General features: G+C 37.5%; 3 protein-coding genes and 1 pseudogene across 9 annotated transcripts in view; 3 read left to right on the top strand and 1 right to left on the bottom strand.

Annotated features, from left to right (window-relative positions):
* Positions 1–713: 713 nt before the first annotated feature.
* On the bottom strand, positions 714–11,168 carry LOC148735402 (uncharacterized). Of its 6 annotated transcripts, none has more exons than XM_088754212.1 (16): positions 10,788–11,095; positions 9,162–9,298; positions 8,554–8,625; positions 8,058–8,117; positions 7,888–7,938; positions 7,609–7,668; positions 7,383–7,418; positions 7,054–7,098; positions 6,095–6,216; positions 5,605–5,696; positions 4,055–4,128; positions 3,147–3,233; positions 2,849–2,927; positions 2,515–2,587; positions 1,018–1,934; positions 714–899 (listed from the first exon to the last, which is right to left on the bottom strand). In XM_088754212.1, exons 1-14 carry the CDS (start codon positions 11,018–11,020, stop codon positions 2,533–2,535), a joined length of 1,203 nt encoding a protein of 400 aa, XP_088610338.1. In that variant the 5' UTR covers positions 11,021–11,095; the 3' UTR covers positions 714–899; positions 1,018–1,934; positions 2,515–2,532. The 6 variants fall into 6 exon arrangements, with proteins under 6 accessions (XP_088610338.1, XP_088610336.1, XP_088610339.1 ...); XM_088754210.1 differs by having other exon boundaries at positions 2,551–2,587; positions 10,788–11,083; XM_088754213.1 differs by having other exon boundaries at positions 2,566–2,587; positions 2,761–2,927; positions 10,788–11,081.
* Positions 11,169–16,406: 5,238 nt separating this feature from the next.
* LOC148735403 (uncharacterized) lies at positions 16,407–18,286 on the top strand. The gene is made up of 3 exons (XM_088754771.1): positions 16,407–17,174; positions 17,399–17,610; positions 17,814–18,286. Exons 1-3 carry the CDS (start codon positions 17,121–17,123, stop codon positions 17,989–17,991), a joined length of 444 nt encoding a protein of 147 aa, XP_088610897.1. The 5' UTR covers positions 16,407–17,120; the 3' UTR covers positions 17,992–18,286.
* A 3,132-nt stretch (positions 18,287–21,418) lies between these two features.
* On the top strand, positions 21,419–22,788 carry LOC148735404 (uncharacterized; annotated as a pseudogene).
* Positions 22,789–24,961: 2,173 nt separating this feature from the next.
* Positions 24,962–25,000, top strand: part of LOC148735405 (uncharacterized) — a 2,598-nt gene continuing 2,559 nt past the window's right edge. Inside the window, exon 1 of one of the 2 annotated variants that reach the window (XM_088754865.1) lies at positions 24,962–25,000. This exon is cut by the window's right edge and continues 1,492 nt beyond it. The gene's annotated coding sequence lies outside the window, so the exon portion shown is untranslated. The other variant, XM_088754866.1, reaches the window with a different exon arrangement.

The following is a 25,000-nucleotide window of genomic DNA, read 5'->3' on the forward strand; positions in this document are numbered from 1 at the left end:
TTTCGTGTTGCTTAAGCTGTTGATCGAGCTTAGGGCTAACGAACACTGGTTGGACAGTCGTTAGCCCTAAGCTCGATCAACAGCTTAAGCAACACGAAATTAAGCCCCCTATTGTTAACCAACAATGTGTCGTTTATGAATTTAACTGTAACCTGTGTGATGCAGGGTATGTGCGCTATACTCGTGGTCACTTACACGAGCGCGTAGAAGGGCACACAAGGAAATCATCTTCTATCTACAAACACTACCACCTCCAGCACAATAGTGAAATGCCTGAACGCTTGATCGAGCAATTCAACGTCATCACGAAATGTAACGGCAAATTTGATTGCCTTGTTAATGAAATGTTGTATATTCGCATGCGTAAGCCAACACTGAACGTGCAAACGGATTCCATCCGCGCCAAGGTGTTTGTTTAAGCCGTTCAGTCTAATTTATGCTATTCTTGTACCTTTCCTTATTTGCATGTTTTTAAACTAGTCTCTTGATAATGGAGTCACGATGACCCCGAAACGTCGAGTAATAAATCTTTCCTGGTTTTTTCTATGCCTTTGCTTTAGCAAATCCCTGCTGATCAAATCCATTCATTTGTTCGTTATTTGGTTTGTTCACTAAATCATTAATTTATTCACCCATCCTTCCATTCGTTCATTCAGTTCTTTCATTTAGTTCTTTATTCCTATAGTTGCTCGCTCAGTCATTCACTTCATTCATTCATTCATTCATTCGCACACCCATTCATTCATACAGTTTTATAATTATTTCTTGCTTCATTTATTCCACCCTTGTTTTCTTCTCTGCTGGTTCAATAACTTCTTGATGATGCTCTGGTTCTCTCTTCCTTTTATTCTTCTTGTTCTTTTTCTTCTTTTTTTTGTTCTTACGTTTCTTTGGAAGACCTATTTTAAAGAACAATAACACGAATTAAGCCAAGAGGGAGTACTCAAGAGGGGGAGTATTTTGCTATGAAGTCTGATAATCTAGTTTACAGCGCTAGTATGAGGGACAATATGTTACCTTCGTCTCCTTCATCCTCCACTGTTTTTTCCATTGCATCGTATGTGGATGCTGGGGCTGGACCGAACTTCACCTACAAAAAAACCTTGTGGAAGTATGACAGCAGGAAAAATACACCAAAGTGCTTTTACTCCTTGTCATACTCCCACGGTATACATAGCAGGCTTAGAGTAAATTGGTTTTATTTCAATCTATCTTGATTGATTAAACATGTTTAGTAAATTAACATTTATTAATCTTTAGATTAACACCAACCAAATCGTTTTAGCCAGTCCAGTCCAACCAGTCCATTCCAATCCAGTCCAGCCAGTCCAGACCAACCCAGTCCAGCCAGTCCAGACCAATCCAGTCCAGCCGGCCCAGACCAATCCAGTCCAGCCGGTCCAGACCAATCCAGACTAGCCGGTCCAGACCAATCCAGTCCAGCCGGTCCAGACCAATCCAGACCAGCCGGTCCAGACCAATCCAGTCCAGCCGGTCCAGACCAATCCAGTCCAGCCGGTCCAGACCAATCCAATCCAGCTAGTCCAGACCAATCCAGTCCAGCCAGTCCAGACCAATCCAGTTCAGCCAGTCCCGACCAATCCAGTCCAGCCAGTCCAGACCAATCCAGTCCAGCCAGTCTCGACCAATCCAGACCAGCCGGTCCAGACCAATCCAGTCCAGCCGGTCCAGACCAATCCAGTTCAGCCAGTATCGACCAATCCAGTCCAGTCAGTCCAGTCAGTCCAGACCAATCCATTCCAGCTAGTCCAGACCAATCCAATCCAGCTAGTCTAGACCAATCCAGTCTAGCCGGTGCAAACCAATCCAGTCCAGCTGGTCCGGAATAATCCAATCCAGACTAATGTGATTTATTTATGAATATTTGTTATGCTTACCTCATCATCTTCTAGATCATGATCTTTGTCTGTCTCCTATAAGATGGTAAAATGCAAATGACAAATAAATCTTTACACATTCAACATCTCTAAGTAAACATCTAAATATGGCACTACATATACGTATACCAAGCCTTCCTTTGTTTCCTCTTTTGCACTTTCAGCCATAAAATTTCACATTCCAGTCTACCAAAGCAACCATTAATTTCTATCTGTATCTACAGGGCTAAATTAATTTGATTAAACTAAAAGGGTTTGTATATCACCATGGTATTGATTATTTTTAATCAAACCACCCAAAGGTAATTTTCCATTGGAATAAAGCATTCACCTTAATATTACTTCTCCCCATCTCAATCTCAGCAGTGAGGCTTTTCAGTGACAATACGGAGCTTAGTAATAGTAATGTACCAGGTACATAAAAAAATTCTAGCCCTAACATTGTATGTGTCCAAAGGCATTATAAATTTAACTGCCAAAATTCAAAAGTTATGGTTTGTTGGTGATTGGGTTGATTGATTAGTTGGAACTAATAAACTGATAAGATTAACAACAGGTATAGGCTCTATTTCAGTAGACTCTTTCTCTGTACATTAAAGGATTGAAAGAAACTCACTTAGGGCAATATTTATTTTCATTTTGTTATCAGTACCTTTTCTTCACTTACTTTGGCCCTTGGCAATTTCATTCTAGGAAAAAACATTGGAAGAGGTTAAAATAATACATGAATTTTACACAAACATCAGATTCATCTTGCCAGATGCAGATTTCCATTAAGGTGACATATATCTTGATGGGTGACATGCTACTAATCAGCATCTCATGATTGTTATATTGCACTAGTTAATATTATTTTGCTGACTATTCGAGGGGATTTTGGTTTGAACCTCATCTCCTCCTTGGGATAGGCATTGACGGATGATAGCATTCCACAATTGCAAGTACATTACCTTTCCTTGGCAAGATTTGTGACCATTTCTGAAGCATTGGCCAGTGCATCCTTGAGTTTTTGTACATCAAAGTTTGTTTCTATAAAGAAATATACTTAATTTTTAAGTATTTCATACAACAATAGCACCTCTTGACACTTTTTTAACATACTATACTTAAAATTTATGTTACCATTTATGTTAAGACAAACAAGCATGATTACGATAGCTGTCAGCTGCAACAAAATTAATTTGGAAACAATTTCAGAACAAATATTGCTCAAAACATATCAATTAAGCTATAGGATTTACTTCTTACCATTTAAAATTTCCAAGCACTGTGGAATTTGGGATGGGACCACAACAAGCAGTGTGGTTTGATCCCCCACTCCATATTTGGCTTGAACTAGGAGATGATCACATATATAAAACATTTATGATTAAGGTGTGCATCCATTCATAATCCCTTATTGTCATTCCACCTGTAGATGCATAATGCCATGTGCAAGGCTGTCGTCTAGCAGTGCCTGGTGGCCCCTTTTGCTCTTGGGTGACTCAGGAATTTTTTTTTTTATACAAAGCATATGCTGGGCACCCTAGATTTCATATTTTCACTGCACTGGGCTCCATTCAATTTTCCTTAGCGCATAGCCTTGCATGTGGGTTTCTCTTACCAACAAAGGCTCTGGTGACTGATGGTAAGCCAGTCACCCACCCTCCACCTGACCCTGGTGTTTGGAAGGGCAGATCTTAACACCGGGAATTGCTCCCTACCCTTTTCGTTCAGTGTGCGTTCTTTGGTATTTCCACTTCCAGTTTTTACATGTGGAGGTGAAGGAGACAAGGCCAATATGTTAATGTCACTGCCCAATGACATCATCTTCTGAGCTGAAGTAGATGGTGATCTGCTCTCCTGAAGGGCTCAAGACAAGAAATTCCTGCTGGGCTTTGGTTGATTTTGAGTTGGCTACAAAGTTAGTGGAATTTAATATGTGGCCTTCATTTCAATTGAAAGAAAGATTCCCTCATGATTATTTTTGCAGTTCAACTGTTACTTTTGGAGAAACACAGGTTGAAACATGCATTCACACAATAAGTCACTTAGCACAGTTTTCTGATATTCATGGGTGAATTACATAGAGGTTAAACCTGTTTATGTCAACTTATGTAGCTCTGAAATTGCAGGCATGGAAAATGTTTATTTCAACTATCAATAAGTTAACTCACCTTTAGACCCTTCATTTGACTGGGTATCAGCAACCCAAATTAAAACTTTATGGTGCCAACCGTTGTTTAACACCCTGAAAAAATATATGTATATAATACGCATATTTAACAATTATTTGCCAAAGGCGTGGTGAATATCATCAATTAGTATAACTTCAGAGCTGAGCAAAGAGTTTCCAGCGATCTGATTGGTTGAGCGGTTTCTTATATGATGCTATATAAACTGCTCCATGCGATTTATTTAAAATGTTAAATAAAATAATAATAAATGTTACTAAAATGTTATGATTTTAGAAATGTCTCTATTGTTTAGCTCTGAAATTATACTAAAACAATTATTTGCCAAAGGCATGGTGAATATCATCAAATAATCGACAACATTCACCGAATCTGAGGTGAATAATTGTTTATTTATAAGGCCTTACAATGTACAAAGGTCTTACAGAGGCTGTACAAAGGAAAAGTTCAATCGATGTTGAAAGTTAAACAAATTTAAACTTGATTCAACGTGCTCTCAACATCTTTTACGTTTTCAAAAATTTTGAAAAAATGCACCGAAAATTAGGTTCAACAAATTGTTGAAGTCATGCTGGGGTAAATGTTGAAATCTTTTAAATGGGCCTTAATACTGAACAGCTGTGTGCAAACTTCTTAAGTATAAATTCAAACTCATTCAGTACAATTTCTAACTCATTCAGTGTACTGAATAAGTTTGTTTTTGATGAGTTGTCACATTACGCATTGATGATTGGACAGTTTTTACTTTTTGAGTGTGATAAGCATACTCAACAAGTTAAAAGTTAGCTGATTGGCTAATTTTGTACTGGTTGGTTCATTCCAGATTCTTTTTTGCCATTCCAAAAAGGTTTTAGCCTGTTTTACTAATAACAGATATGAAACATTCACATACAGGTAACACTCACAATGATCTTTTGGGATTACATCTAGCTTCTTAATTGGAGTTTAAGGTCAAAACTTTTTTGGTTTGGATTTGCCTGACTTTTTTATGTGGCTTTTGCAGGTAAAAATCAGATTTATGTAAAAAAACACAATAACCATGGCTGAATCTCCATTCCCTACGTCCCCTAACATGTGCAGAAACTCTGTTGTTTTCTTGTAGGTTTATCATTTGATAAACAACTAGCACACCTCACATTGAAATCAGTGTATAGAGTTAACCCTTTAGGCCCAAAGAGTGACTAGCATCAAACTTCTCCTTCTAAGATCAAAACTTTGTGAATCAAGAGTGGTTGCCAGACAATGTTCACTATATCAATTTTTTTTAATATTTCACCAGTGTCTCCCTATTCATTGTATAGAAAATGTGTAAGTCTGGAAGGTTAGATAATTAAGGCACTTTTCAATCCTTCTGATAGAGCGAGTTGCTGATTATATCACAGCTTCTGCATTACCATTGCTTTTATTTTTGTGCTAAGTTTATAGTTTATAGTCATATATGCTAGAGTAAGATATGCACGTTGTTGTGTAGTTTCCATTTCTTATTATTCACAACCTATTTGTGATGTAAATTTTAAAATATCCTTACTTACCTGAAAAGGTGATCAGCAAATTTTTCAGAATTATTCTGACTGAATAGTACCAGGAGGCACACTGCTGCATCTTCTCTTCCTTGCCACAACATCTGTTAGACAAGTAATTGTATTATGTATTATAATGCAGCGGCAGTTTGATCATCTAGTACAAAATAATATAACTAGCGATAATAGATGGTTAGTGAATGCATTCGAGTATCCATTATTGTGGAAGTCTGATGTGCAAATACTGAAATTGATTACAAATCTGTGACATATATAAATTAGGTTTCTTCCTTGTTTTCAGGAAAACAGGTGAAAAGTTCTTTTTAAACTGGTAATACAATCAGGCAAATTGCAACCATGTTCATTATTACATTCACTATTTACATCTGCTCAATTAGCTTTGCTCTCCATTGCAAGTGGTCTGCAGATTAAAGAGATTTCAATGTGTAATAATTGAAGAAAATACTGTTATGCAATTAAAACAAAGAAAGAACTTCTCTACCTCTCTCAGAGAATGGGTCATGAAAGGTGGCAACACAACCCTTCCTTTGGTGACAGATGTCACCTTTTTTATTATAAGGGCCACCTCTTCTGTACTGCCCTTATAATCTTTATCATTTTCTTCTAAAAAACACAAAAGAACCATACAGTCCTTGTCAAAAGTAAATTCTTCGACAGCTATGATTATAATATTAAATGTAATAGTAATAATAAATATTCATAATGATAATAAAAGTAACCCTTATGATAATAACTAAAAAACAGAGGATAGTCTTAAATAGCCCCCAGGATAGTTTGAGGAGTAATGAATAATATTTTATGAAATGGTGACAAAATATCATCTTGTGTTTTATGTTCATTAATTGAATCCATATATTTTTTTTGTAAGACTAAATTGTGTGCAAGAAAAATAGTATGATACTCAGGGGTTTCATCAAGGGCCAGGCACTGGGCAAATTGACCGGTTGTGAGGATGGTTTTGCCCACCTGATCTGACGGTCTGGAGGAAAGTTTATCTTAAAAAGAAGTTCAGTTCAAAGAGTTTTGCCCGCCTGTGAAAACCAGTTGCCCTCCTGCAGAAAACATTAATGAAACCCCTGGATACTAGGTTCATTATTTATACATTGTAGGTCAAACTGAAATTGTAGTTAAAATGCTTTCAATCAAGGTTGAAATCAATTTCCCTTTAATATCTTCTAGCAATAATTTGTCATGGATGATGAATAATTATGGTAAAGAGACAAAGGCAAGTGAGGACCAACACAGCTTGAAATCATTTTAACTTAAGTTTAATTTTGACCAACAGCATGTGTATGTGTTCACTTTTAAATTCAAATTTGATCAGGAATTCTAGCACCAAAGGTTTGTTGGTAAAAAGGCTATTATGTGCTACCCTTGTTAAACAAAGTCAGTTAGGTACGTTGAAAACAATTTCCTTTGTAAAAATAAAAATATACCCACTTTCAGGAAATCCAAAGGTGGAGAAGTCCTCCACAACATTCCCAACTGAAAAACAATTTTTGTATAATTATATGAATCACATCCACTTTGTATTTGAAGTTTACCTATTTAGCCATTTTCAAGCCTAATGCTGATGTCAACAAAAAATATTATAATCTTGCACTGACAAATTAGGAAGCCCTTTAAATTACATGCAAGCATGCAAATGATGCAAAGACTTTATGAAGTGCAATTATAGTTTCACCTGAATAGATACCTCACATGCTACAAATTGACAGTGGCTGAAGTTAGCTATACACACATGCATATGCCAAACATATACCACCTACCCATTTCAGGCTCCATTGCTAATACTTTAACATGATCTGTTGACACAATGTTATTTGCAGGAAGTATTATCATAATGATTAGTCATTGTAACCAACATGCATGGATTGGCTGCCCATGCCTTTCTTTGTTTGTCCCTGAGAATAGAAGATTTTAGAGCAGCAAGTGGGATATTTTCATTTTTTATAACTTAAACAAATCTAGGCTTATATAGAATTGAGTCATTACCTTTAGCATGACTGTTGCCAGTTGAGACGGTTGTGGCATCTGTTATGATGCAGTCCAATTCTAGAATGTAATGATGTGGTTGACAAATCAATATCAGAGTATCAGGAGAATTAATCTAATGCCTTAAGGCAACAAAAAAACTCAGTTTTCGCACAAAATTTAAATGCTGGGCACCCTGGATTTCAGAGGTTCTGATTTGTAGTCTCCCATACATTTTACTTAATGCAGTGTTGTTTTTTTTAAGTAAATTACTGGTATAAAGTATGATTTATGACCTACCAATATCACAGTTGTGCTCGTCCTCACCAGAAGGTGCAGTTACAATACAATCTGAAAAATAACAAAACAAGAACTTTTGAAATAGGGAACTGGTCTTTACAATACAGTTATAATATTCTTGAATACCAAATCCACTATTTCTAGTGATTAAGTGGTAAGTAAAATATTACCATCTCCAGAGCTCACACCTGCCCTCTGTGCCATGGCATTTAACAGCCTGCGTGTAGCAGCTACAAAAAACAATATTTTTGTTTAAACTAAATAAAGGTATAGAATTGAAGATGCTATGAAATACTGTAAAGATGAACTTGTTGAAATCTTTCTGGTCTCCAGTATCATAAACATAACTGTTGTAGTCAAAAATCAAATTCAGATTAAAATTGTGTCAACCTAGTTTAATTATCAATAATAATTAATTATCAATAATTGTTTACTAACCCTAGTCGTGAGTAGTCAGGGTCAAGACACGAAGGAATCTGAGAATCAAGGTTGCAAACATTTTGCAAGATCTTCATTTTAAACTATGTACAACATAATCCTGGTCTCAGGGCAAAGAATCAAGACAATGTGACATTAATGGAGCTCTATCAACTTGGATTTTTCTTCTCTACCCGTTCTCTAGCACATTCTGATTTGTAAATCTGCTAATACTTTGAATTGGCTTACTTCCATTTTGAGGCGGCATAATGGTCAAATCCACTGTTGTGCTGGATTGTGTTGACGTTGTGGTAGCTGAAGCTGAATTGTAAGGAAAAAAGATGTTAATTAACCAGTTGATGCCTGAAATACCTCAAACCACCTGTCAGAAAGTTAAATTACCTTTTACAATACGACTTTTCGGGAAATGGCAGTAGTTCAAATTAAATTGTACCTTTTATTTTGGTCATGTATGATAATGAATTTCGAACAAAGGAAAACAAATTAAAACTAAAGATTAAACATCAGCATCAATTCAGGAGGGGATCAAGGCCATACGACACCAACAAGCAATTAAGGATAACAATTATTGCTCTCTCGTGCCATTCAGACAATGTAACACAATAACAGGACCCAGAGGTTTCATTTCGTGTGCGTCAGCGAGAAATTGGCTGGCTGTAAATATAGTTTTTCCAGCCTGCAGCCTGTCATGAGCTCATCCATCTCATTTCTTTTGTGACGAGTGAAAAGTACTGCTCAAAACCTTAAAGTGAAACCCCTGAGGACTTAGTACCTAGGAATGGATATTATGGTGCAAACCACGTCATTTACGAATCATGACAAAAACGTATCCGTACCTGAAAGCTGCGAGTGAAAATAAATCTTTTTTTTGTGCGCCGCAGAATAATGGCGCACAAACTCTTCCCCACTCATCACGCCTCTCTTGACAGTGGCCATACTATGGCTTCTTTCGTAAGACTTGACAAAGGTCAAACTGTAAGAATCAAATAAATGGTTTAATAGGTGAATCGTTATGTTGTTCAATGTTATTAGAAAGTAAAGTTATGAAAACAATCAAAGAACAGGGATCATGTCCCTGTCCGCTATCTATGTATGGGTATTTCTCCCAAATATTGTTGAAGAATCACAAAACAACTCTGATCTTCTAATAAGAAGAGGGTGCATCAGCATGTGCTAATAACTCAGCGTATCATAATTAAACCTATGAAGTGTTCATAAAGTTATAAAGACAAATAAAAATGTCAGTTATCCAGCCTAGCATCACCGGTGACACTCATTAAAGCCAACAACATCACATTCAACATGTTTGCAGTTTATGTTTGCAGGTTAAAAAACCCATTCCCAGGTCTCTCTCATTCACCCTTTCATCGCGTGACTTTGCCCACGCTCTTCTAACACAACAGGCAGGCTTCGCTAAACGCAAATATTCTTGTTTAAAAAAGTGTCATCACTAATATAAACCACAGAAATTATTGACCCCTTCTTCGGAAAATTATTGCTGGCGAGCCCTAGCGAGGCGGCAGCGTATTCTTTACCATACGGACAAAAAGCCAAATTTTGAAAAAGTTTTCGATTTCGACCAATGCCCGTTGAGGTAAATAATTCGACCATTGAGTTACATTTGCCTGTGGAGACACAAGATAAGCTTGCAATCATAGATTCAAAATGTGGATCGCTTGCTGAAGCTAGATATTCAACAAAATGTGGATCGCTTGTTAGCTAACTATTCAACTGCATACAAAAATGACTGTTTAGGCCACGAGACAAATTCTGAGTTGATTTCATCCTTGGAGAGCATCCATTCGTCGTGGAGCAATTGTTTTTCAACCTTTGAATCAAAAGAAAAGTCCTTGAGCGCAACATTAATAAGTTGTCATTTGCTCAATGACGTCGAACATCCCTCAAAATGTTTTGGTCTTGCAGAAAGGCTTTCAGCGAATTTTCAAGGACAAAAGCTTGATTGTGATATATAAACCATAAAATATGGAGAGCGCCGACAAGGGTTGATGAATGTGAATGACACCATTCATCCTTGCCTTTCCTTTTGTTCAGCATCGAAGAATATTTTCACAACTTACAAGCAGGCAGTTGCTATTTTTAGAAATGTCACTCTGACTTCTTTAAGTGAATCAAATGATTCATTTCATACTTTTGACCCTAACGCTAGAGACAGTGATGATATGCCAAATTCACAGCAACTTTATCAAAACTTAGGTGACTTAGGTGAACCTGGAACATTCTTTTCTTCTTTAGCAAATGAACTGACATGTGAGTGTTTTGAAATTATCCCTCTGACGCCAGCACCAACGTTCACATTGAAACTACTAGTTAATAATTGACCACCGTAATGAATCTATAATTTAGGTGCTTGCTCGTGATCGGCTAAGCTTGAAGTATTCATAGTACATTGACAAGAACAGAAATTTTGAAAGTTTGTAAGTGAAATCTACATTGAGGCTCACCTTTTCAGATCAATTCCGAGCAAAGAAGGGAAGCTAGCAAGCAGCAATCTCCCCATGGCTGCATCTGTGTGATTTTTTGTAAACGAGATGTCAACCAACCTCCCACTTGCCTTCAAGGCTTCCATCTTTTTCCCAGACGGTGCTTTCGACAAAGGTCGATCTAAATAAATAAAAGTCCTCATGAGGGCTCGCTTACTGTACTGCACGTCTGTTTGTGATTCCAAGGCTGACATGTTCGAAGCGCGGCGTGGTGAAATTGAAGAGACGCGAATGTGATACGAACAAAACGTTTAAATGAATGAGCCAATCATCGTATTACAAAATCATCGAATGACATCATTCACAGAATTACAAATTAAGGGCGGTGTTTTTGCACTCGTTTTAGCAAGAAGTTCCAAATCTAGACATGAACATCAGAAGCAATCTTGGTAAATCTTGATCAGCTATTTTTCTGGCCGAAAAAAAGAAAAAATTATAACGCGAAGAAAAGCTTCACCGCGCGTGTAATATGTAATCCGAAGACTCGTGTTGCTGTTCATAACAGTTCCTTGGGGAGTTTTCGGTGACGGCTAAATTTAAATCGATTAATCTTTTATTCGCAATCTTTTACCACAAACTTTTGGCATTAACGAATGATTCTGATGACGGGTGATGTGAAAAAGACAAAGAATCTAGTTTTGAATGGTATCTTTTTTTTGTCATTGACATATAGACCGGTTCACGCTCTTGAGTGCATGCTGGGTAATTAGGGCAAGCAAATCCAAAATGGCGGATACGAACAACACTCTTTTGCTCGATCTGAATACTTATAGTTCAATATAGAAGTCACAGCTACATTTTGAGCTCTTTATGTTATTGCCATCTCGCTCAAAAGTCGTTGACAGTTCAATATCCCAACAACACGATCATGGCCACGCACCTCGAAGATTTTTTGGAACTTTCATGTGGGGAATTGCAGTTTTATCTTAAACAGCGAGGTTTGCCCTCTGGAGGGACACACTCGGATCTTGCTGCTCGTGCTTTGGTAGCTTTTGAACATAAAACGCCTATTCGAGATTCGGCCGAAAGCCAAGCCAAGTCACTACAAAATGAACATGTAGAACTACTACGCACATGCGGTATAAAGGATCCGTTATCCATGGTCGATTGGGAGGACTGTGTAACAAAGTGGCCGCATACAAACATTGGTCAAATATTCTCGTTTATACTTGGAAAAAAAGCTTTCGACACTGACTATATTGGTCAATATAAAATCAGAAAAGCGTATTCATACTTTAAAAGTGGTTTTGTGCACACTGTATACTCAAAAACAATTCATGGACAAGACAAAGTTCTGTTGTTTGCATCTGTCACTCCATCTCAAAGAATTCGCGAAGAACCTCATAAAGTGTGGATAATTTGTAAATCTCCCGGTGAAATTCTTGGGGCATATTGTAGCTGTACAGCTGGATACAGTCAGTGCTGTAATCATGTCATAGCCCTTTTATATAAAGTTGAGTTTGCCAACCAGAAAGGTTTCACAGATCCTTCCTGCACAGATAAGGCATGTGTGTGGAATAATACTAGCAAGAAAGACATCCAACCCATGAAATTAAAGGACATGGTGTTCCAAAGCCACAAGGTAGTCAAAGAAAACCCAAGTTATGCTATTAATAGCAAGGAAAAACAGAACTTTGATCCTCGGCCAGAATCCTTGAGGGTTGTTACCGAAGAAAGCAAGCAAAAGTTTCTAGCTTCTCTTCGAAACATAAATCCTGATGCTGTCATCCATATTTCATATGCACCACCAACTTCTGATGATGTTCCCCCATCACTACAAATTATAGCTGATGATATATCCTCTAAAAACAATGGTGTAGATGCTGATGAATTAGTGAGACAATTTCTGGAACAATTATCTTTCAATGACAGTAGCATTAAAGAATTAGAAAAGGCCACAAGGGATCAGGCTAACTCCAGTATATGGAAAGAGCAAAGAAAAGGTAGAATAACTGCATCTCATTTTCATGAAGTATACACAAAGACAAAAACAATTCTTAGAAAAAGAAAGCCAAATTGCAAAGTAACACCTCTTCTTGAGCGAATTTTAGATTGTACCGATCTGTCAATGATACCTGCCATTAAATGGGGAAGAGAACATGAGAGAGATGCTGCTGCATCATTCTTTGCACAAGAATCCAAAAAACACAAAAATGCAAAGCTTCAGACTTGTGGCTTGTTTATATCTAAAACTTACCCTTTTGTGGGAGCTACCCCAGATGGTATTTTTCACTGCGATTGCTGTGGTCATTCTTGTATTGAGTATAAATGTCCATACTCACTTGCAGACATGAAATTTGATGAGCATTGGAACAATACAACTTATCTAGAATTAGTGAATGGGAATATCATGCTCAAGAGAACCCACAGTTATTATTACCAGATACAAGGACAAATGGCCCTAACAGGATGTCCTAAAACCTTTTTTGTTGTTTGGACTCCACTTAGTGGTGCTCATATTGAAATTATTGAGTTTGATTTAAAACTGTGGCAAGATATCATACCAAATCTAACAATTTTTTTCAAGACTTATGTTGCTAGGGTGTTGCTAGGTACTAGGCCTATTTATTATTGTGCTGTCTGTGAAAAACCCTGTCTTGAGCCAGATGAAATTGAATGTGATGATGAAAACAGTGTTCAGTGTGAATGTTGTATGCTATGGTTTCACTGGGCCTGCTCAAATTTTGAACAAGAATCAACATTCATTTGCAGATTTTGCAATGAACAAGCAATAGATAATGATTAAAATTATAGAGTGGAAGCAATATGACCTCAACAAACTACTAAATAGTACAAAATAGTGCGGATGAAACCAAAACATTATAGTATTTAGTATTACTAAAGTTTCAAAGTTATTGTTTGAACATTGTTGTAGCTATATACAAACATGTTTGTGTAATTCCATAAAGGAATTGTATTCTAGAAGATGTGTAAATAAACTTGACTACCATAGCTTATAACCTGTGAGAAAATTGAATGGGAACATTTTGGACTGGTACAAAATGCAAACATAATTGATGAAATGAAATCTATGTACTCAAAGGCTTTTTCATATTACATATTGCTGCACAAATGATGATTATGTCATCCAAATGGGAAAGAATGCTAATGGGAATTTCTTGCTTTAACATAGCAAAGTCTTTAATTCGCTTGATAGCCTGCTCGACATAAATCCGTACATTAGCAATAAGTGATGTGTTCCTAACATCAGCACCTGACATCTGGAGATTGGAATGCTTGGAGGGTGGAATTGTTAGAGAACATTGGTAGTATGCTAACAGGTCATGAATCTTGAATCCCCTGTCTGCCATAACTTGGTCATGTGGCTGAAGATAGTTTAAGAAACCACTGTTTTCTACAATAAAAACATCAGATGACCTCCCACTGAAGGTCTCAGAGACAAATGATATGTGGCCATTTGGTGTTATCCCTATCAAAAACTTTAACGTGTAGTGTTGTTTGTAATTTGACCAACACATTGCCGCATTCTCTAAGCTTGATGGGGTTTCAGAGAATAGTTCTGTGCAGTCAATGATGACTCTACACTTTCTGTAATATCGTCGAAACATATCAGGCATATTTCTTTGAATTAAATACCTATCTGGCCAGGAAATCATCCACTTTAATTCTTTAGACATCAGCTTAACCCAAGTGGTAAAGACAGAGCTGACAGTCGCCTCGGAAACTTTGAACCTTAAAGCCAGATCAAATACAAAGAGTCCTAGCTTGATTCGCATCATGGTTAGCAAAAACTCTTGCTCCAAGGTTAGAGCTCTCTGTACATTATTTGACCTGGGCTTGGTGGTGTCCTTCAAAGCACTTTCTTTGTCTCCTTTCCAGTAGTGCATACACATGGCTTTTTCAAAGAGTGTATTAAACATCAATTGAAATGTTTCTACGTTAGGGAATCCAGTGAAACGCTGGACATCTTGCTCTGTTGTTAAATCAGCAAACTTCATACTTCCGTATGTTAGCGGATTTATTATCAAGCATTGAGTTCCTTCTTCTTTGAAGCTTGAGTTATTGGATGCCTCAGCAGTAGAGACAACTTCGTGTCTTGCCACAAGCTTTCTTTTCTTGGGTGAAGGTTTGTTAGAGTCACTTGGCACCATATACAAAGTTGGAGTTGGTGAGGAGTACGTTGGCTTTCCATATTGAAAGTGATTCGAACAAACAGTCTTGTAGTTGCCGGGTTCGAATCCAACAAGTCCTTTGGATATGCTGGCAATCCATTGGGCTCTTTTCTTTGGATCCTTCGGAATAAAATGCCAGCGAAGATTTTCGACATGTGACCGTTTCACTATCTTTTTTGGATATCTTGAGTCGTTGTTACAACCTCCAACACAACATCGGTAGTTAACCATTATATATCTTATTTTTTGACGCATTAAAATCGAAAATACAGAGCTCAAAATGTAGCTGTGACTTTTATCTTGAACTGTCAATACTAAAAATTGCGACCAGTTCTGAAACAAAGCCGATATTCATTAAGTATTCAGATCAAGCAAAAGAGTGTAGCCGAGCGTGTCCGCCATTTTGGATTTGCTTGCCCTAATTACCCAGCATGCACTCAAGAGCGTGAACCGGTCTATTCACTGCAATTAGAGCAACGAAAATTCCAGTATTTGTGATTGTCTTTTTGAGTTGACCACAAATATCTCACCTCACCTCTGAGCCAATCAGTGAAAAGGAATCTTTAAGAACTCCACTTGTCAGATCTAGCAGTTTTCCGGCGCGGTGTGTTATAAGTACGAGTCATCTTCGTTTTTTTCTGTGCACGTGAAAACAGTTTCTTTTCCTCCTTGAAAGAAGTTTGAGTTTTTGGCACTGAGCTTACCATGCCACAATTCAAGTTTACTGTAAAGACGGATAAAAGTCTCGACTGCTGCATCTGGTTCGTGATAGTGCTTTATTTTACACTAATTCCAAAAGTGTTGTATTTATTTTAAACACATTGATTGACTATGCTCAACAGTTTCTTTATACCTTTTGAAAATCTGCAGTTACTTTACAATGCTCAGACCAGTAACACTTTCGTGCGGGCACTCCAGTTGCCAGGAATGCTTGGCCAATTTGATGGCATCCACGCAACAACCATCGTGCCCAGTGTGCAGAGCTCAGATCGCGAGTGATGCAGCACTAAACGTAAATATCGCGCTGAACAACCTGACGAGTAATCTGGCGGTCGCTTGTACCAATCATGACTGTACGTGGACGGGCACGTACGAAAAAACGGAGGACCACTCCAAACAATGCCCGAAGCAGAAGGTCGACTGTGTGAACGAAGGTTGCCAGCATACGCTAACAAGAGAAGAGATGACTTCGCACATATTGACTTGCGACAAACAACTAGTTACCTGTACAGACTGTGGGATGTCCACGTACAGAGACGGCTTGACCCAACATCTGGCCGAGCTATGTCCTTACAAGAAAATTTATTGTCCCCTTGCATGCGGAGAGATGATGCCAAGGTTAGCCCTGCAGTTCTTTTTCCGTTTTTTGATGGAATCGTATCATCGGAAAAAAATATCGGAAAATAGCAGGATATTCTTCGTTATTTAAACTTGGCAGCTGGAAGGAATTACTGTCTAAAGTAAAATCTGCCTTTAGCACATGTGAGCCGCACAATCATGTTATTGCCATGTCACTCGTCAAAACAACATCTAGTCTGCAGAGACCTTGGAAAAAAACAATTGTAGATTTTTATTTTGTTTCAGTTTATTGCATCCATTTTCAAATCACTGGTGTTCCCTGTAACCTCACTGGCTCTACTTGGGTGCGATTTATTCACGAATCGTGCCATTTTTTGCTCTAAATCGCATCATTCTACGCTTGACTGAGTTTTTGACACATGACGTCAGTATTTCTGTTTTGCAAACAAAATAAGATGTAAAAGCGTTTCCGGTTCCACTTTTTATTTAAAAACCGGCGCAGTACTGCATCAGTTAAATATTTGAATTGACCAAGTCTTGTTTTTGGGCGATTTCAAAATGGATGTAATAAAGTGGTAATTAATCCTCGTGTTGTGCAATTTTGGTCAGAAATCATACTGGTGATTTCAAATCGAACTTGCGCTGCGCGCTCGTCCGATTTTGAAACCACGCGTATGATTTCAGCCCAAATTGCACTCCACTCAATTCAATTACCATTATTTATTTCACTTGCAGATGCCATATTACTCTTCATCTCGGCCAATGCAGAGAGAAGGCAGTGCAGTGCACCGTCAGCGGCTGCCACGCAGTCTTCCGGCGAAAGGACTTTGAAGACCATGTGGTGACAGCGGCATCGAGCCACATGGTACTTCAGGCTGGCGAGGTAGAACGGCTGCGTAGAATTTTGTACCACAAGGTTAGTTTTCATTGACTGTCGGTCAACGTTTATGTATGTTTACTTAGTTTATCAGTTATGCATTTGAGTTTAGTAATTTTAGTATAAGCCACTCAATATACCGTCTTTGGAATTGTTCCGAAAGCAATGTCAATACCTTTATTGTCCAACGGCATAACTTATCAAGCGATAAATAGCAGTTTTTTCTGCATTAGCGAACTGTTTTATCTATTTTCTTCGAACAGAGTTACGATACGTCACCGACCATAACGCTAAAGGAGGGGAGCACCACATCATTTAGATGGGAGGTAGACAACTTCAACCAGTACGTCAACTCGACCATTGCCAGTCCCTTCTTTATCTCTCCTGAAAGGCACAGATGGCGAGGAATCTGGGAAAACTCCGCTCTCTATCTCCAACTGCAGTCAGCACTATACCGTGTGACTGCAAAGATCAGGTAGAAAACTAAGCTATTCAGAGCCTGAGGTCCTCGTATAAAATGTGAACTAAATTGCTTTTAAAAGAGGAACAGGTAGATTTTCCGGCTTAATTAACTTGATCACTTATCTAATAAGCATTTTATTTTAGGCACACAAAATAATGCTAAAAAAGAAATGAAATTGAAGAAACTAACATTAATTCATTGCTTCTTTCTCACAGGGTGGTTCCGTTAAACGGCAATGCGGAAAAAGCTGTAACTCTCCCCACCACAGATTTAAAGGAAGAGGAAATGTTGAAGGTTGATGGAGAAGCGTTTAAAAATGCTTGGTTAAATGATGATAAATTAAAAGTAAAGTTCATAATTACAAGCTACAGTTACAATGAAACTATCCACTAAACTTGCTTTGTTACACCTTTGTGTATTTTTTTTTCTAAAGCACGTTGAAAATTTATCTGTGAAAGTAATGGAAACACTACCAGAAAATAATATAAAACGTTACAATACAACAACTTCAAAATAGTAATGACTTCTATGTATAATTTGCCACATTTGTTTAGCAATATGCTTATGGTTGCCAAGTCATCGCAGAACAGTTGCTATGATTTTGTCCGAAAAGTTAGTATTAACTTGTTTCAGTTTTGGATCTAGCTTGTAAGTTTTTGGGTAATAAAAGTGTTAGTACTTGAACAAATAGCAGGATTAACCTTTTCTTCAGTGTAATCTTTGCAATCCCACCAGATTTCCAGCTATCTCACTCTTTTAAGGTTACAAGTCAAAGGGAATTTGTTCGATTGCTCTCAAATTTTGACAGTAGCTAGTTTTACATCTAAACAACAAACTAGTACCTCAGAATTTTTTATTTCTAAATACTTTTTTCCAGAGCGATTTTTGTACGATCAATCTACGCTTTCTTTAATCCTATTTCGAAAATTTTCTTTAACCTTTCACTGAAACTGATTACGGCAAAGCGCAGACACGCTTTTTTAGTGCTTTGGCCCCGGAAACGGAGGAACACATTAGATAAGCGTAAAACAAAATTCGCTTTGACATGTAACGTTCAAAAGGTGATTGGGGCGCTCGTATTTAGAAGTCGTGAAAAATTGGAAAATTCATTATTTTTAAAACATTTTGGTATAGTCTGATTTCCAGTTCCATAAGCTATAATTTGAGATAGGGGTTTAGATATCTACAGTTTAAACCGGACGCTCTACATTGCTTGCACTTGAGACACCCCTGAAGGTGCACGGTAACCTTAAACAGTTTAATTTGGCGTCGATAAGATTAAAAATTTCGATCTGGCAATCAGTGAATTAAAGATTAAATTGCTATGTCATTTTCAGTGCTGAAGATTTACATAAAAAATATGTGACTGTGAATCAAATGACGTTATCATGGCAGATTGGTTCCCATATCAATCAAAGGCTCCTTAGAGCAACCTCATGGTATGATCGCGAGTTTTTGGCGCCCTTGACGTAAACTGCGATCTGGCTTTCTTAACTTTGGAAAGATTTTTTGATCGTGGGCAACACGTGCTGGCACAATTGTTGTGTTTGCGAGCGTTTTGATAGAGAAAAATTGTCTTTAATTGCGAATGTGTGAAGAATCACTAAGATAACGGCAGCTACAAGATGAAATCAACAGAGTTTCACACTTACCCGCAATTTGCAGTAAGCATAAAATCACTTCATATTCACGGTGTTTGGGTCTTCACGCACGAATCGTTCATGTTATCGTCACTTTTAGGACTCAGGCGCCCATTTCTCTGCAGTTGAGTATTCTGTGGCATATTTCCCTTCCATTTTTGGCTCCACAAAGGTATATTGATCAAGTTTGGAGTAAAAAAACTATCAAGCTTCAAGGGAAGGAACGCAATTTGAATCTGTTCAAGTAGTTTGGCATATTCTCGCCTACACGCTCGCCAACAGATTCTGTTAATCGGTAGCCAAGAGGCAGAATACTTAGTTGTAGAAGCGCAACTTCTCTCCATCTCCAAAGAGCTTCGCCATTCAGTTAGAGTTGAAACATGGGATTGATTCACAAAATCGACAAAAGGAGGAACTGTATTGATCAGCAGGAAATGGATCGGGGTTTTTTAATGCAATCGTAAGACTCTGGAACTCTCTATCTATCATAGTTAACCTAGAAAGCTTTTGCACTAAAATGCCTTCAAGTATGTTTTTAATCAAACAGTATGAAACAAAATTTCCAAGTAGTAGCATTTGTTACTATGGATTGGTGTGTACTTGGAATATTGCAATATTTTCAGCGATATATAGATTTATTTTGTGGTCTTTCGATTTAATATGTCGCTAGTGTGTGGATTTTAGCATTTCTAAGAATATTTTTTTTCTTCTGCGCTATTTTTGATTTTCAAGTTTTATTCTTGCCTGGGCGTGTGCTTATAGCATGTGCCTAAGTGTCCCGTTCCCACCCTGTCGCATTGGATATACTCAGTTTTGTTTTGTTTTGTTTTGTTTTTTTTTTCTTCATTTGCTTATATCTTCTTATAACCTGGTGCTCATTAAGTTTGATTCCTATAAAAAGCAGCATAAATAAAACATTGAATGAATCTACTTCAAAAGAATAGTAAATATATTTTCAAATATCCAGCGCTGATTGATTAACCGACTAAATTTGAAATTTAACAATAATGTAATTAGAACAGCAACTTTGCTGTTTCTAACCTGTAGCCCCAGGGTTCTGATTGAGTGAGTACTTTTAAAAAAATATTGATAGAAGAGAAATTGTTTTCCCGTATCAGTTTGGGAAAGATTAAACATTTCATGAAATAGAATAAATATATTGCCTAAAACAAATTGGAGGCTTTTTGCTTTAAAGGAAGTTTACTGCTCAAAGTGTTATTATTCTACAATTTTAAAGCATTCTGCGCTGCCTAAAGCAAATTCCCTTCAGCGAGATATGATAGAAGCATGGATAATAAAGCAAAGGTAAGGAAAATTACTTAAACAACCCTCCCCTTGAAGTGATTACAGGGACTAGTAACAAACAGGAGCTGAAGGATGCAAAATTTAAATAAGATCGGTGAATGAACGAATGAATGAATGAATGAATGAATGACTTTATTTCAAATCGGATGAAAATGAGGCTTGTTAGGCGAGGAAAAATATATGAATACAAGTACAGAGTTTAAAAATAATATAAGCCTAAATAGAAATAATGATATAAAATTACAAATTACTTGGCATTCTTATTTCATTCCTAAAAGGGCCAAATTCGGCTATTACTCTAAGCTTATCAGGTAATGCATTCCAAGCCTTACCAGCAATGTAAGAAGTCGATTTTTAAAGGCTGTATGTTGTGGTCTTAGCTACAGCCAGGAAAAAAAGTTTGTTTTTGCCCCTAAGATTTTCCTATTTTCTCTTACTTGAAATAAAGATTGAATAAACCGAGGCATATTGTTATAGAGGGCTTTAAAAACTACGCATACTCTATTTTCGTCTACGACTTATATTGAGTAACCAGTCTTATAGATGTGGTTACAATAATAAGGAACACATGATTCCCCTTGTAACCCGTGTAGCTGCAAAAAGCAACATGTTCCTAAAGGGAAAGTTTTAAACAGGAAAATTTAGTTACTATAAGATAGGAACACATGTTCCCTTTTACGGCGTTATGCGTACATCAATTTCATAACATTAAATGTGTATAAATAGAGTTTCTCTTTCTTATTCATCCATCGATACATCCGCCTATAAACAGCTGTGCGCTTGAAACGGGCCTTGCATATGTTTTTTTTTTCTTTTTTTACTGTGAGTCTCATAACCACCTCATGTCATACTTTCCAAGCACATATCTCCCTTAATCCTCCAACAGGAGATGCAGCGGATGCTCCAAAAGAAGAAGTCTTAGGACCAATATTATATTTGAGGATTTCCTAAAGGTGCCTTTAGCAACCCTTCTCAAGACTATCTACTACTTCACTCAAGATGACCCTCAGCACAGAATGGTGAGAGCTCTGGGCATTAATGCCAGTTTGACTTCAAAGATTTGTAGACGACTGCAAGACATCTGTTCTGTGGATCTACAAAACAGACCATTCATTCCTTTTGGGGGTCCTGGTACTGTGGCTAAGTGCGATGAAAGCAAGTTCAACCACAAGCTGAAGATAAAAGTAGTGAAGACTAGGCGAATACACAAAAACACTTCTCACTATAACGAGAAAAAGCGAGAAAAAAACAAGAACAAAATGAAACAAAACACAGAAATAAAAGAAATATAGTCAAATGGTACAAAATCAAAATGGTGCTGATAAACCGTCTTAAAGTTAGTTGACTAATAAGTTAAAATCTGCATTTATTTCATCTTTTAGTACAACAGGCGAAGGAGGGCTGCCCGTCAATCGTGGGTTTTTGGAATCGTGTCCTCAGAATACTCTCAAGCAAGACACTGTTACCAATTATACAGAAATGTCTTCTGCCGGGAACTGAGGTGCACACTGACGATTGGGCAGCGTACAATAGAGTGATTGGGCTGCCCAACATTAATATACATGAAGTCGTTGTCCATGCCCACAACTTCGTGGATCCCCGCACTGGCGTGCACACGCAAGAAGTGGAGTCAGCATGAAGACAACTGAAGCTGGGCCGCAATAGAAGAAAAGGATTGAGAAGAGAAGATCTGCAATCCTACCTGGATGAGAGGATGTGGCGGCAGTGGAGGGGTGGCAGTTATAACGTAATAGCGAGGAATTTTTTTGCCATTTTGCATCTGCAGCTTCCGACTGAAACTCCAGTTCTGAAATTTTTTTAAAATGAAAACTTAAAACAATTTCTTTGAATAGTCAGACCGTTATAACATCCAGTTTCTCTTTATTTAAGCCCTAATACAAAGCAGCTCTTAAGTGTGTAAAATCTTCGATTGAAAGAAAATTGCAAGCTGTCACATTTACTTTTTTTATATAAAAGTTGCAAGTGTATAAGGTCAATCAGTTTCAAAAGCGTAAAAATTCCATTCAAACATAATGAATATTTGAACTCGTTGACTAAAAAGAAAATTAAGCAAAATGTTATTCTTATGGCCAATCATTACAAATATACCAAAGACAACTTTGAGAGAAGGCCAATTTCAAGACGGTAGGCTTATTATAGTGTTTACATTTAAGATGCGTATGTATTTTTCTACAAGGCTTTTGCCAAGTAACTCATGAGAAAATGTGTGTCCAAGGGCATTCAGTCAATTAGGCCACGTATACGACTAACTTCATTTATTTCAAACTTACAATTCCAGTTAATTAAATAAAGATAAGGTGTTATGAAAATTTCTATTGGGTGTCCGTGTTTCGTATACCATGTATGAAAGAGCCTTTCCCTTTCGCTTAAAACACGAAAAATTGCTTATATTGTTTAAATTACGACTTGACTGAATTAAAGTAAAGTCAACGTAAACATGTCTTTCCTTTGTACATTAAATATTGCCATGATCCAAAAAAATGCATATGATCATGAGAGGGAAGGTTGGGCAGGGTTGATTAAAATAAATCTAACATTTTAGAGTGTGTGGGATAAAAATGTGGGACAAGAAAGGTATAAAATAGGTATGCAACAATATGGCTGGGAAATTCGCCGCTGAGGGATAGAATGAAAATCGCCGCTGACGATATGCGAAAAATTCGAGGGTTACATGCTAATTTTTTTGAACAAATTGTTAATGCGAAATGGCAACAACAATATCATGATTGGAGAAGGGAAAAAAGACAAATACCGAGCAGTGAAACAAGGGGAAATAGTTTGAAAGGTGTTTTTTTGTAATAATTCATTTAATTCATTCATTTAGTTGTAAAAGAAAAAAAGAGAGGAGAATATCGAGGATATCGAGCTCAATATTGGCTGATTGACTTCCGTGGTCGAGTAGAATCGAGTACGAATTCAATCGAACTCAATTTCAATCGAGCTCAATATTCCGAATGACTTCCGAGGTCGAGTAAAATCGAGTACGATTTCAATCGAACTCAATTTCAATGGAGCTCAGTATTGGCCGATTGAATTCCGTGGTCGAGTAAAATCGATTACGAATTGAATCGAACTCAATTTCAATCGAGCTCAATATTCCGAATGTCTTCCGAGGTCGAGTAGAATCGAGTACGATTTCAATCGAACTCAGTTTCAGTCGAGCTCAATATTGGCCTAATGACTTTCGAGGTCGAGTAGAATCGAGTACGAATTCAATCGAACTCAATTTCAATCGAGATAGTTTTAATACGAGCTCGAATAAAAGTGAGCTCGAAGCATTCGAAGTAACCGTGCTCAGTCTTGATCGAGGTCCACAACGAAGAATGAGCTCGCTTGTAAAGTGGCTGTCATCGAGCTCGGTATTTGGCGAGTACGAGTGAAATGGAGGTCAATTTGTGAAAATCGTGTACAGGTTGTTGTGCGAGCTCGAGAAAGGGAAATCGATCTCGGTTGCCCAGAAAACTAAAATGATCCAGCTCAACAAACACCATTTGCTCATGTCGAGCTCAGTTTGCTTTGTGGTATTGGTTTCAGATCGAGTTCGGTTTGGTATCGAGCTCAGTTCAATCTTCTTTCAGCAAATGAGAGGTAGTCTGGTACCAAGACTTGGGAGGGAGCATGGGATGAGCGAGAAGGGCCATGTTTCTGGCAAACTCATTCAGTTTAGTTCGTGAATTTGGAACTTTTTAAGTATGTTTTTGGTGGAATTCAAAAGAGGAAACACAAGAGGGGCAAGTAATGATTTAATTCTGCTAAGGAGATGACACTAAGGTGAGCATTGGCTCTTTCTACTACATTGTTTTACGGGAGGGTGTTGCAACTGACTGTTTCATAGCTTTTAGTAACGTTTTGTTCAGTTTCAAACTTAAGCTCAATCCCGGAGTGAACATTTCTCGGTTATTTTTAATCTCACTACTGTAACAAGAAAGTGTTTCCCTCCATTTTTCCAACCCTAAGTTTACCACACAAGAAAGTATACATAAGAGCATACAACAATACCAACATTCTATTTTTATTGTAGAAGCTCAATACACTTTCGTGTTTCATTTGTAGCTAGGAAAAGGAACACAACTCCTATGAAACATTAAAGTGTTTTGGAGAATATGGCGAAAAAAGTCTGAAAAGAAATGTCTGCATTGAGTTGAGATTGATTGAGAAATCATGTTATTTATAACCTAAACAAAGGTAGATAATGCAGTTTACAGAAAGACTATGAGAGCTGTATCAGGCTAGGTTTTAAGCATATATGGTTGTAGAGTTGTCATTTATGGGTTATAATCAATAAGTACTCTCGTCCCTTTCACCTGTGTAACTCTCCTTTATTGCATGTGGTTATTCTACTTATATAGTACAATTTTACAGATACTCAGGAATAGTAGTTTTACAGCATGCAATAGCCCATTTCCGAGTTCTCACGTTCCTGGAGACTGGTCCCG

Source organism: Stylophora pistillata, chromosome 3 (assembly GCF_964205215.1).
Source record: "Stylophora pistillata chromosome 3, jaStyPist1.2, whole genome shotgun sequence".
Taxonomy (NCBI): domain Eukaryota; kingdom Metazoa; phylum Cnidaria; class Anthozoa; order Scleractinia; family Pocilloporidae; genus Stylophora; species Stylophora pistillata.

Bases quoted from the DNA above. Each gene is read 5' to 3' on its own strand.
- LOC148735402 (XM_088754210.1), bottom strand. From the start codon at position 11,020: ATGTCAGCCTTGGAATCACAAACAGACGTGCAGTACAGTAAGCGAGCC. The intron at 4,129-5,604 runs GTAAGTAAGGAT...ATATTTTTTCAG, and splicing joins TTTGCTGATCACCTTTTCAG to GGTGTTAAACAACGGTTGGC. The intron at 2,588-2,848 runs GTAATGTACTTG...GTTTTTTCCTAG, and splicing joins ACAAATCTTGCCAAGGAAAG to AATGAAATTGCCAAGGGCCA.
- LOC148735403 (XM_088754771.1), top strand. From the start codon at position 17,121: ATGGTACTTCAGGCTGGCGAGGTAGAACGGCTGCGTAGAATTTTGTAC. The intron at 17,175-17,398 runs GTTAGTTTTCAT...TTCTTCGAACAG, and splicing joins GTAGAATTTTGTACCACAAG to AGTTACGATACGTCACCGAC. The intron at 17,611-17,813 runs GTAGAAAACTAA...TCTTTCTCACAG, and splicing joins CGTGTGACTGCAAAGATCAG to GGTGGTTCCGTTAAACGGCA.